At 41.1% G+C, this 12,997-nt stretch overlaps 1 protein-coding gene across 1 annotated transcript in view; it reads right to left on the minus strand.

The window, feature by feature from the left end:
- LOC109469951 (autophagy-related protein 2 homolog B-like) overlaps nt 1–12,770 on the minus strand; it is a 31,392-nt gene extending 18,622 nt beyond the window's left edge. Inside the window, exons 1-17 of the mRNA XM_019768717.1 lie at nt 12,537–12,770; nt 11,788–11,937; nt 11,529–11,631; nt 10,770–10,956; nt 9,771–9,953; nt 9,294–9,390; nt 8,570–8,776; nt 7,710–7,865; nt 6,969–7,085; nt 6,138–6,414; nt 5,419–5,599; nt 4,731–4,847; nt 3,992–4,165; nt 3,306–3,409; nt 2,711–2,877; nt 1,113–1,224; nt 342–504 (exon numbers count right to left, since the gene is read on the minus strand). Of these exons, the coding sequence (XP_019624276.1) occupies nt 342–504; nt 1,113–1,224; nt 2,711–2,877; nt 3,306–3,409; nt 3,992–4,165; nt 4,731–4,847; nt 5,419–5,599; nt 6,138–6,414; nt 6,969–7,085; nt 7,710–7,865; nt 8,570–8,776; nt 9,294–9,390; nt 9,771–9,953; nt 10,770–10,956; nt 11,529–11,631; nt 11,788–11,937; nt 12,537–12,732 (2,691 nt within the window). The 5' untranslated portion in view covers nt 12,733–12,770. The remainder of the gene's footprint in view (nt 1–341; nt 505–1,112; nt 1,225–2,710; nt 2,878–3,305; nt 3,410–3,991; nt 4,166–4,730; nt 4,848–5,418; nt 5,600–6,137; nt 6,415–6,968; nt 7,086–7,709; nt 7,866–8,569; nt 8,777–9,293; nt 9,391–9,770; nt 9,954–10,769; nt 10,957–11,528; nt 11,632–11,787; nt 11,938–12,536) is intronic.
- Nucleotides 12,771–12,997: the final 227 nt, after the last annotated feature.

The following is a 12,997-nucleotide window of genomic DNA, read 5'->3' on the forward strand; positions in this document are numbered from 1 at the left end:
GACTGCTACCCTTTCAAAAATTGCCACTTTGAGGAAAAAAGCCCTTTTTAAAATAACTGAATTTACTTAGCAAAAAAAGCACAACAGATGCTACTCCATGTACTAACAGTAACTGTCAATTCATTTACTTCTGCAGGCACTTAATTTTGAAGTAGAATGGAAAGAAGAATGCTTTAACTTTAAGCTCAGTTGAAATAATTCTGTACTACAGTTACTGTAGATTTACAGTTGTCTGTTGTAACATATCTTCTAACATTTTCAAACATGTCAGTGTTTCATTTTAAGTGCTCTGAACTATTGTTAAAATGACAATCAATGAATAGAGCACTTGGTGTGTTTACCTCCTCGTTTTCAAACATGACTTTCTTGTTGGAGAAGACAGAGGGCTCCTGCTTGCCCGTAAGAGTCTCCTCCAGAGAGTGGTTTGGTGTGCTGGGTTCCGACTCCACCTCCTCCTCCTCCAGAACTGACCCTGCGTTGTACGGCTTCACAGTCACAACAATCCTGTAAGGAGAGAGAAAAATGTGTTAAATTTTTGTGTTTTGCACATAAGCCAACTACATGTACTTTCTCCTCTGTGTACAGAAAGTGGGAATAGGAGCAAAAAAGAACGCAATTAATTTTCATTTTGTGCTATCGGTGCATCTACTAAGTTTGGTTCATGCTTCATATTTCATTTAATTTCGTTCCATTTTGCTCTTTTTCACACTTTCTGTGCACCCCTCTCTCCTTGGAGCTGAATTGTGAGAAGCTAACAATTGGTGGGGCTGAATCGCAAGTGTCTGGAGTGGCTACCATTCAGCACTAACTCAGGTGACCTAAAAACGTCCGAAGGTGCGGTCAAACGACTGTAACCTTTTAAACCACTCACGCTGGGAAGGACTCAGCCTACTCATTTTGACAAGTATGCAGGGTCCTTCTTTTAACATGCTCAAAAAAAACAAGACCTCTAGCTTCAATCTGAAAGGACGTCCCTAACTGAAGCTAAGCTAAGTGCCTTTCCCAAGGACGCAAGAATGTGGAGTGCCTAGCAATTTGAACCCAGAACCTTCATGCAAATTTTGAGTCAATAGCCCTAACAGCACGACCACCAAACAACCAACCTGTCTTACCTTGGCCAATCAAATCCACTGCTGACAGGAGCGTCAATGTCTCCCTCTGACTGGCCGTGGGAGATCCGACAAAACGACACCGCTTCTTCTGATGGGTCCAGTTGGTAAAGTCCTGGGATGATTGATTGAGATATTATGAATGAAATACACAAATTGGCCTGCTGGCCATTCTTCATTAAAGTCATTAGGGAAGAGAAAATAAGATGCAAGTTACATGAAAATGAGATATGGGTAACTGTCTGACAAAATAAAATACAGGTTACAACAAGGAGAAGTCGTAGACATCGTCCCTCCATGAAATAGCTTGTTATTTTGTAATCTTTTGGTGTATTTTAATAGAGATATTATGAGTCAAACTTTGTTTTTATCAGCAGAATGATAGATGTCTATAGATGTCTATCCTTCAAGAATTTTGTTGTGGCACTTCGTATTGGAAGGGGTTGCCCAAGCTGTCATGTGCAATCGTTTAGTGTCTTGTTACCATGGTTTGTTTGAGGTCAATGATCTCTCAAGCACCAGATGACCCAGTTCCCTGCTGAATGACCGATTAAAGATAAGATATATTTCCTGCAGAAATGGTCTAGAGGTAAAAATAGATTGGCCTGACCTGCCAGCTGGAGGTATAAACAAAAACACTCTGTGCCAATTTGGGGTCAAACAGACCATCCTATTATGAAATAGGGGTGAAAATGTGAAAATCCTTTTAAATAAGCAATGCAAATCTACGACAACCTGCTAATGCACGCTAAAACGCAAAGACAATCAGCATCTACCCACATACCAAAAATGATCGCCAACCATCCACCGGGTTCTGAGATCATTCAACGCAAACAATCTGACATTGAGATAGCAATTCCGGTTCAAAGCAAACAGCTAGGGGGCCCAAATTTACATCACTAAACCATTGTAACCACAACTACATGCTACCTTAGCATCGCACACACAGACCATAACGTGCCAACAATAGAATAAAAAATTAAACTGCAGTACCAAGGTCAATCACCAGGTGCTCAAAGTCAACCTACACAATCTCCAAGGCCCCATCCATCAATCTGCCAAATATCATACAGTTCCTTCTCACCGATCTTCAGATATCAGACCAAACATGAAACGGAGTAAAAACAATACCCCCCATTTACATGGAGGGTAATGAGTGAAATATTTGTCATACTTGGATGACATGGATCGTGTGTGGTTTTTAAATGTTGTGTTAGAAAAGACAATCACCTGCAACGGGCAGCATTCTGTAACGGTTACAGCGTTGAAAAAACATTTAGTGAAATCCATGAAAAATCTGGGGTTCGTACAGGTGCAGGACGTTCTGCCAATGTGCTTCTAGGCACCTACATTGTACCATAGCACACTGGCAGAAAGTACATGTACTGTGCCTGCGCAAAACCCAAATTTTTCATGGTTTTCGAAGGATTTTTGGTCCACATTGCATCAGAATTTTGCCTGTTGCAGACAATATTTTTCCAACATTAACATATGCGCAAATACAACCTTATATGAGACGTTCTGCCGAAGTGCTATGCACAATACATTACAGGTTTAACACAGGCGCAGTACGTTCTGCCTACATGCTCACAGGAACCTACCGTGGACTTCTCGGAACTTGAGCTCGTACTGTGAGATGTCCCCCATCCCCAGGGTTGTCTGGAAGTCAAAGTCTGTCACATCCAGGACCAGAACCTCTTTCCTGACGTGTTTTTTCCACCAGGGCAGATGGTCCAGGTTGGGTGGTCTCAGGTCCGGGATGGGGAATCTGGGTAAGAAATTAAACAGAGTTTAATAAAAAGTCAAACAAGTGAAAATAAGAAACTTTTAACATTTGCAAAGCAAGACTAGTAAAATGCATAATTATTTTACCTTTAAATGCTCTATCCCAACATGGTCTGCTCTGTTTATACTCAATCAAACATAATTATTTGGTGACCAGCCCCTCCAACTGTCCTGCCACTTGCTACATAATGTAACCCAACACCAAAATTTTCTCTCTTCCTTCAAAATATTGTATCAGACTGAGTGTAATCCAAGGCAGTTTTTGTTTCTTTCAACCAGTTTGTGAACAAGTTAAGCTTTGTAACTGCAGAATGTAGGAATCTGGGAATCAACAAATCAACTTAAAATGATAAACTAATAGTATGATATTAAATTAGTAAACACCAAAACAAATGGTACCCAAGTCCTTACCTGACATGGAACTTGGCAGCTGGGGATAATATGTGCAGACTGATGGGGTTTTCACACGCAGTGGGGGTCTCATCTAAGGCTTGGCTGAACAAGGCTTGTCTCGTCTAGAGAACAATAGGAGCAGTCAGTAGGACATCTCTTTTTCAATACAGTATATTGACAATAATGATAGGCTAGGGATGTAGTATTTTGGTACCCTTTTTGGATTTCTGTAAAGTTCCTCTTAACATTTCACTAATTATACTCCCCCATATTTTCTATTTCCTAGCCCTCTTTCTTCTATACAGATACTGTACATATAGAGGACGGTGTATTCCATATCACCCGAGGTACCAGCCCAACCACGGGTCGGATCGCCCAACGGCCAAAAGTCAGAGGGAGATCCGAACCGTGGAAGGGCTGGGACCGAGGGTGATGCGGAATACACTGTGTTCTATTTTATTCATGTCACACCCATCCAATAAAACACATATTCCAATGGGAAATGTGCCAAAATTTGGTGTGCCTAAACAAAAAATATGACTTACAACATCAATTCCAATGTCCGAATCCGGTTTCTGGATTTTGACTCAATTATTCTATGGATCATTTGGCGGCCTGTGTGATAATAGCTAGTTATCACACAGGCCAGAATATCTGTATAAAACTTTATCACAGCCCAGTATGATACAAGGATCCAGACTCACCATACTAGCTGTGGGCTGGATGGAACTGAACATTCCGGAGGAGCTGCTCATCTGTGCCAGGGGCTGTGGGTTGAGCAGGGCGTTGAGTCTGTCCACGATACTGATGTCCACCTCACACTCACACGTCCCCACCTCTACTGTCACCTCCGGGATGGGGGGCTTTGTGTACACACCCTATAGTGGGAAGAACAGGGTCACATTGTGTGACTGTCATTGATGTTTGCATTTGGCAAAAAGATATCAGTAATAAAAACTGCTATATCTGTCAGTATATAAAATGGTGACACCAACCACTAAAGCTGTTAACATTTCTTTCTCCTTTAAAAGTAAATGTTTATCTGCTTCCACTGACCCTTAGAAATTGAAAGAGGTAAGCAAATATCTACATTCAGTTCACTTCTACTTTACTTGTAGATTTCTAGTCAATACAGTATATGGTGTATAGTATAGTACCATACAATAATGGGTGTAATTTACATGAATCCTGCTAGAGGGCACAGTTGTATAGATGTCTTATCAATTGTAGGGTATGAATGGTAGTATCCAAGAAACCTGGCATGATAGTCAGCCCAGATAGACAGTGCAGCTTTGTCTGTAAACCAGTGAAAACCCACTGGTTGTTGAATAAAAACAAACTTTCTCATACAATCTCTTGCCAACCTGATAAAAAAATTCAGAGTTTCATCTGTCACATGTAAAATGTTTCGTGAATAAATCAGACATTGTGGACATTACATACCTTTCCACCTTTATCTACATTCTTGAACTTGACCTTGAGACAGGGGCTGGTGGTGGGGAGGGCAGCGAACATGGACTTGGTGGTCTCCTGCTGCTGAAGGTCAGGGAAGGACAGCAGCTGGGGGGCATGAACATCTGTGTTATTCAGTGTTCTAGCCTTCACCTACCTTTCTGTCATGACATTTGACGTAATTTTGATCAAGGCACATTAAAAATTTGGACCAATCCGTCATCTTTGACAGACAAAAATTGGCAGGTTAAGATATAGAAAGAGATGGCAGGTTATTAAATTAACAGGTTATTAAATTATATGTTAGTCAAAAAACTGAGATGACAAAAAAAAAACTTCAGGTTGGCTAGAACACTGCCTTTTGTTGGTTCATTCATGAGCTGTTCAACAGTGGAACTTTGAGTTATTACACACTAATTCACTAGACTCTTACTTTAAACAGATGATTGGAAACTAGTGAGCAACTGTGGAGAACAAAATTGTACATGTTATTAAAGTGGCTTTCTTTTCGTAGTTTCCCTATAACTGTCATAACTTTGGCAGTCATGACATTACGTCAAACAAAATTGACATGACAGGAAAAGTTTCAGGTCTGAATAGAACACTAGTACTGCTCAAAACGTGGTTTTGCGCAGGTGCTGTACATTCTGCTGAAATACTCTGGTTCACGATCAGGTACCTCTGTGTATGTGGGTTCTGCGGGGTCGGAAGTCATGTCGGATCGCGAGTCCCTGTCGTACAGACACTCCACCAGGTCCAGCAGACCCACGCTGACGTCAGCCACGGTCCGCTGGAAGTGGTGGTGAGCGCTGGTGTTAGACTTCTGGTCACACTCCAGCATCACAGGGGCAGCCACACATCTGGGAACAGTAACAGGTCTTATGTCAACCTCAAAAAGTTTATTATAGTAGTGTCAGTAGTAGTCGTTGTAGTAGTAGTAGTAGTAATTGCAGTACAAGTAGTAGTAGTAGTAGTAGTAGTAATAGAAGTAGTACTGTAGTAGTAGTAACTGTAGTTTACTGTAGTAATTAGTAGTAGTAGTAGTAGTAGTAGTAGTAGTAATACCGGTAGTACATGTAGTACTGTAGTAGTTGTAGTGTAGTAGTAACAGTAGTAGTAGTGTAGTAGTAGTAGTACTGTAGTTACTGCGGTAGGAGGAGTACATTTTACTGTTTTGGTCTCATGCTTGGTCAACATTGCCGTAAAAGCTACAATGTAGTTATGTACTACTACTACTACGGTAACCGCAGATTCACAGCACCAGCTTTGTATTCCTGTTAAGCAGCATTTTTTGGCTGGAATTTTTTTATTTGCCTGCTCGCACTAGTTTGGGTGTCTTCTGAGGATGTCATCTATAAAATCAAGTGTGTGTGGCTAATACTAGGTAAAGCTACTCACTGTAGATGGTCGTATTGGCAAGCCTTGGCTATTCTGTCCTTCATGGCAGCCAGGTCCTTCCAGCCAAACGCGGAGGTACTGTACCCCATCACGTCCGCAAAGTATTTCTCCGCCATGTCCAGTAGTAGGTTACTGGACTCAGGCTTGTCGCTCCTGCTGGTGGGCGTGGCTACGGGGTCGTTGTGCAGGAGAGTGATTGACAGGCAGCTGAGTTTGAGTCTGTAGTGGGTCCGCTCTGCCTTGGCCTCCTCTTCCAACAACTCCTGACCTGAAGGTGCTACAGGTACAGGTATGACAAAAATGTACATTATGCAAAAGATTAGCTCCCAGGGGTTGTGGCACACCCCAGTTTATTTTGCATCTAAATTCTACACACACTCTCAAGTCTAGGGATTATCTCTTTCGGGAAATGATTTTAAAGCAAGAAACTGTTACAGTATAGGAACAAAGGTTGTCCTTCTAGCTACAGGAACAACAAAATTCAAATTCTTTAACCCTCAAATTTTAGTAAATTTTACATGCAACAAGGATCTTGCAATGAAACATGGTGTGAAAAATCAGGCATTTTCATGGGGAATCAAAGCCATTGTCTATGATTAAAACACCAAAACAACTTACACTGTCGGAAAGAGGAAACCTTATGTCTAAGAATATCCTTACACTGAGATTTTTACAATAACTCATGGTGCTAATGGCATAGCAAGATGCACAAGAATACATCGAAGGTCAATCTGGTGCATTGCTTTCTATGTGGAAGAATATCTGGAAGAAAGGCTCTTGAAGCATGGCAAAAGATGCTTGTTGAAAGAAGAAAACATCTCTTAGACTCACTTCTTTTTCTGCTAGAGGGTTTCTGATTGGCAGCGACCCCCTTAGGCAGGGTGGCTGTGAAAGGGGAGGAGCCTCCACCAGCATAGCTGCTGTACCCAAACTTGTGGGCACTGTTGTCTGGAAAAGGACATACAAGAAATCTCAACTACAAGTTCACTGTACAAAAATAATCTTATTATAAACATTGTTTTTAGTATTTGTTTATCAGTATATTATGGTTATGACTAAAAACCTATGAAGACTTGATAAATTAATGGTAAGAGATGAAGCTACTACAGCAGTTGTTGTTCAATGTGGGTCAAGCTTGAAACAAATATTCAGAATAACTTGATATCATAGATTGATTAAATGTGGAATAAAAAAATTAATGTAACATTTGCAAAGCAACAATGATTTCCTTCACATGGTCTAGCCCAACAAACTACTGCTCAGTTTATTCTCCAAACTCAAACACAGACTGAAACACATTCATATATAAGGTGACCGGCCCCTCCAACTGTGTCCTGCCAGTTGATACATAATGTAACCCAACAGGTGTCTGCTGCAGTATCAGTTACCATAGTGACAGCAATCTGGTTTATGTCATTGACATAGTTTGTTTGAATGAAAGACAAGGAAGAAGAAGAAGAAAAAATGGAGGAAACAATATGTTTTTTTTCTCTGGAGGTAAACATAATAAACAGGCAAAACCTTGAGAGCTTAGGAAGTGAACTGGCTAGAGGATCACTGTGTGATATTTACTTCTGGGTAGCCTGTGTCTGGCTGAGTCACTGCTGCTGGCGCTGTAGTTACTCCCGAAGGACGTCTCCAGGTCCACCTCCGGGGGCTGGCCCAGGGGAGGCAGCTGTACGTTCAGTCCTGCTGCCATGGAGTAGTACACATCATCATCATCATCATCTGCAAAGTCAATTGTCACTTCAGTCAAACTGATAGAATTGCTACACAACACGTTGTTGCCAGATACAGTGTCAGAACATCATAGGCCCACATAAGGAAGCTTGTATTGTACAGATGGAAAGATCACAGGATAGATGCCTAGAACACAAATGCCCTAGCTTAATAACTTTGGAAGTTTGACAACAAATACATAATACAACTGTTATAGAATTGCCTAGGCAGTCAATCTCATTGGACAAAGTAAGAATCCTGAACATGGAACCATAATTTTTTGCAAGAGGCATTTTAAAAAGATGCCAGCTACAATTTAGTACAAATGTATTACATCCATCCCTCAACAAAGATGGGGGGGGGGGGCACCACAAACTCTCCGCTCAATGAGTCAATTGCTTGTGTTGAAAAGTACAGGTCAAACTTGTTTCATAATGTTGTTCTTTCCAAATGGTAAATACTACACAACTACTACTACTAGGGTCAGTTAACAGTTACTGTCTATATATAGTATTACCTGAATCTTCAAAAATAATTGATCACAACAACGTCTAGCCAGGACACAACATCTTGCCAGACATGTCTTTCAGACAAACAGACAAACCTGCAACCTTTTAATCATGTGTTTGCTAGCCTAGCCACACTTGACGCAACATTCAAACAATATTATTAGATTTATTTCATATTCAACTGTTACTCCTAAGTTAAGTTACCTAGTCCTTTCTTGTGTGAGCCCTCCATGGCATGCCTGCCCATGGCCAGGTGGTAGTCACCGATGTGGTCCTCCCAACCGGTCGCCACCGGCTGTTTGGGCTGCCGGTCTTCGTACAACTGACGCTGGAGTTCACTCTCGATCTTCTGGTAGTCCTCCGGGCGGATGGGCTTGTTCAGATGACTCTCTGGACTCATACTGGTTGAGGCTGTTTAGGATAACTAGTTAATTAATTACTGGGAAAAAATGTAACATTTGCAGGGCAAATACGTAATGTTTACCTTCACATCATCAGATGGACTAGTTCAACAAACAAACAACAGCTCTGTATATTCTTACTTGAACACATATTTTTTTATGGTGACCAGCCCCTCCAACTCTGTCCTGCTACATAATGAATAGGGTGTCTCCTACAGCACCAGTTACATGTACATGTACATTTGTATTTGAAATAGAACTACACAAGATGAACAAGAAACAGAGCAAAAAATTATGTTTTTCTTCTGTGAACTTCAAGGTAAACAAAAGTATTGGTCAGAAAAAGACCAATGCTTGTTTACATTTATTTATGATTTTGGACTTGAACTATTCCTGTACTGATTCAGCTTGAATACAAATATGATACACATTATGTACCTTACAGCCACTCAGTAATAGTCCTTAATTTGAGTAACAATTTGTTTCCAATCAAAATTGATGCAACAGACACCTTCCGTATTACTGACCTGGTGTGAGGATCTCATTGGCCATCTCCATCAGCAGGTGAACCTGCCTGGGGCTCAGGAAGAAGTTCAACGACCCCAGGTAGCACTCCAGGTCAAACTGGAAGAGAAGTGCGCCAGACAATTCTCAAGTCTGTTGTGACATACATTGTAATGTTCTTTAATCTGACCTCTTGAATAATTGGCATTATGAGTCAATATCATTGTGCAAGCATGCAGCATGAATCAACAATTAAACCAGTAGAAAAGATACAGAATCCCTGTGCAGTACCAATGACAGCTGCAAGGAGGCCCATAATTGACCTTGACCTTAGTCTTCCTACCTACCAGTACCTACCAACATACCACATATCAACATCACAATCCACTCAGACATTCTGAAGTTATTCTGGCCACAAAATATCTGAAAACGTAGACCGAAAACAGCCATTTTTTCATGGAGGTAACAAAACATTTACACGCGTGACTCAGATACCTTACCTTTGGTCCCGAGATGCTTTCGCTCTGTTTGACCTTGACCTTGACCTCCTGCATGCCGGAGCAGACGCCCAGCTTGATGGGGTTGGAGGGGACCTGTGGGTGGGGGTCAGACTCCGCCCCCCTCCCCTCCAGGGGGGACGGCATCTTGGGGGTCAGCGGGGGGGACAGGTTGGAATCTGACGACTGGTGACACAGATAGATAAAATAGAATCTTAGTAAAAAGTTTGACTTCATTCCAACACAAAGATTACAAGGAGATTATGTTTTGAAGTGATTAGTCATTAATTATCCTGATGAAGGCAACAGTGGTCATTGAAATTTTGATCTCTGCAATCTGTGTAATCTTTGTGTTGAAATTATATCAAAGTTCAACATTTTACATGGCACTTCCAACATTATTATTATTATCATATTGTAACCCAACACTAGTTACAATGATGACAGACGTCTGGTTCTGGCCACTGACCTTATTTGTTTGGAACGGAAGAATTAGGAGCAGAAGAAGAGGAAACAGGGCAAAGACAATATGTTTTCCTTCTAGTTCTACAAAGGTAAGGCCACACTAATTTAATTTTGTTGTTTCTCAAATTGTTTTTCAGAAAAAATATGAAGCGACAGGGCGAAAATAAAAAAAAAAACAGGCCAAGGCACCCCATGCATGACAGCCGGAAATGTTACAATATGAGCCATGAAGTGAACATACCAGGCTGGTTTATAATTAAAACCATAGATTTTGAACTTTTAATGAAACAAAATTGCATTGAAAAACTGTGACAACTAGGAAAAAAGGACTTTCTTCAACCGTTGGGGCCAAAATATGTCGCATTTTACATTTTTCAGTTGATCTAGAAGTTGTAGAACCCCGAAAAAAATTTGGGCGGGGGGGGGGGGCAAAGCAGAAAAAACATGGACAGGGCGAATCCGAGAAGCAACAAATTAAATTGGTGTGGCCTAAACATTAAAAAAAATCCAGAGCAAATAATTCATGACTTATACTACCTGAGGAGACATGTTAGGTGAACATCTTGCACTGGTCCTGGCGCTCTCTGGGAACTCGTCTGAGTGGAGGGTGACTCCCATCATGTGGAACACTTTGGTGGCCACAGCCGCAGGCTGCATCAGCTTAGGCTCATCTCTGTCTACAGGACTGCCCTGGTCAGCTGCACACTCATCAAAGTACTCAATTCTGAAGACAAACAGAACAAGAAAGGTGTCAACATGAATTCAGAGACCTCAGATCTCCATGAAATTATGAAGTTATGACTTTTTAGGAGAGGTTGAAAATCCTTCATGAAAAAGAGGCTCAATTTGCCAAGACTGATGCAACGCAACCCATTTGCAATCCCCTTCTTTATCTATCATGCAAGGGAAAACAAGAAGCTGTTTCAAGGAGGTCATGTAATGATAAACACCGAAAAGCAAGTGCTACCAGATGTAGATGTCATTGATGCTTTCTCACTCTGGGACAGACTGAACTCAACCTTATTCATTAAAACCTACCCTAAGAGCCATGTGGAAACACACACACACACACACACACACACACACACAGACATATCAAAAACAATACCCCTGTACCTACATTTAAACACTCTTGATCCTAATGTTTCTACATATTTTGGCATGTGCTAAAACTCCCAGTATGATAACCTGAAAGTCAGACTATTTCCAGGGCATACACAGGCCAGCACCACCATTTGGAACTAAGCAGCTAGCCTGTGTAGGCCCTGAAAACAGTCTGGCATCCAGTCTGAGTACCTTTTGATGTGGATTTCCAGAGCAGTTCCAGTCTTGGAGTCTTTAGGCACGTGTTCAATCCTCACTATTGTGTCCACGAATGTGACTTTTATTCTGGTCAGAACTGCAAGAGAAAAAAGGCAAAATAATATTCACAAGATTTTTTATACATCAGCTAAGGAGGATTCAGTACAAATCACCTGGGCAGAGGCCTGGCAAACCCTTCTTGTATTAGCCCTGAAATTGCATTGGATGCCTTTAACAAATAAATAAAAATCACCTGTCTCTATGGTCTGTGCGAAGAGCTCGAGCCCCTCGAACGGCTGGACCTCCTGCTCATCCCCCGCCGCGGCCTCCTGTTTCAGACACTCCTGAGCCAGCTGCATGCTGGTCGTCATGCTGCCCTGCCAGATGGAGTTCATCATGCTCCCTGTGGGCAGACATCATCATAATCATCATCATCATCACCATCTTCATAAGCCTCATTATCACCATCTTCATAAGCATCATCATTGTAACCATCATCATCACCATCTTCAACATCATCATAATCATCACCACCATCATCTTCACCATCATTATCATCATCATCACCACCATCACATCTTCACCATCATTATCATCATCATCACCAACATTATCATCATCACCATTATTATCATCATCATCACCAACATTATCATCATCACCATCATTATCATCATCACCAACATTATCATCATTATTTTCTGATTTGAAAAAAAAAAATTTTATCAGACGATAATATTCTCCATCCAGTGACAGTCTAATCTAAGTCCTGGTTTGACTAAGTTATGCAAATAAGATCCTTAATCTTTTTATGGTCTCAACAAGACCTACCCCCCTAGCAGTCCATTCAATCCTTCTTGAATTATTGTGTTGACAGACAGACAGACACAAAAACATAACATTTTGGCTACCGAAAACATAACCTTTTGGTGAAAAGCTTGATGTGGTGTATTTATACAATACCTACTATATTGAATAGATGATAAGGAACATTCCATGTACCTGGCATACTGTTACTGTTCTCAGGCCGATATTTGGGTTGCAGAGTCACTTCCAGGCCCTTGATCTCCATGGTACAGTTGTCATTGAGGAGGGCCGACCAGGGCACTGCAACAGAGATGCTGCCGATGTAGCCATCGATCATCTCCACTGGGGCATTGGTGCCCTCTAGCACCTCATTCAGGGACTGCAGGAACATATTTTGCAACCACAGACATGAACCTCAAAATTCATCGATGAAGGTTAAAAACTCAGGTATATATGTATAATGAGATACACAAGAAAACAGTTACTTAAACAACCGGATAGATTTTCAAAATGAAATTTTCAATGAGTAAAAAATCTATCCATTGAGTTGTTTGAGCAACTGTTTTTTTATTTCACTCCATACTTCAGTATGGAGTGAAATACTGTTTTTTCTGATGTTTCTTCTTCTTCTCCTGCCACTTCTTTAAATTGATTCA

Source organism: Branchiostoma belcheri, unplaced genomic scaffold (genome assembly GCF_001625305.1).
Source record: "Branchiostoma belcheri isolate BF01 breed outbred unplaced genomic scaffold, Haploidv18h27 scaffold212, whole genome shotgun sequence".
In the NCBI taxonomy this organism is placed as follows: Eukaryota; Metazoa; Chordata; class Leptocardii; order Amphioxiformes; family Branchiostomatidae; genus Branchiostoma; species Branchiostoma belcheri.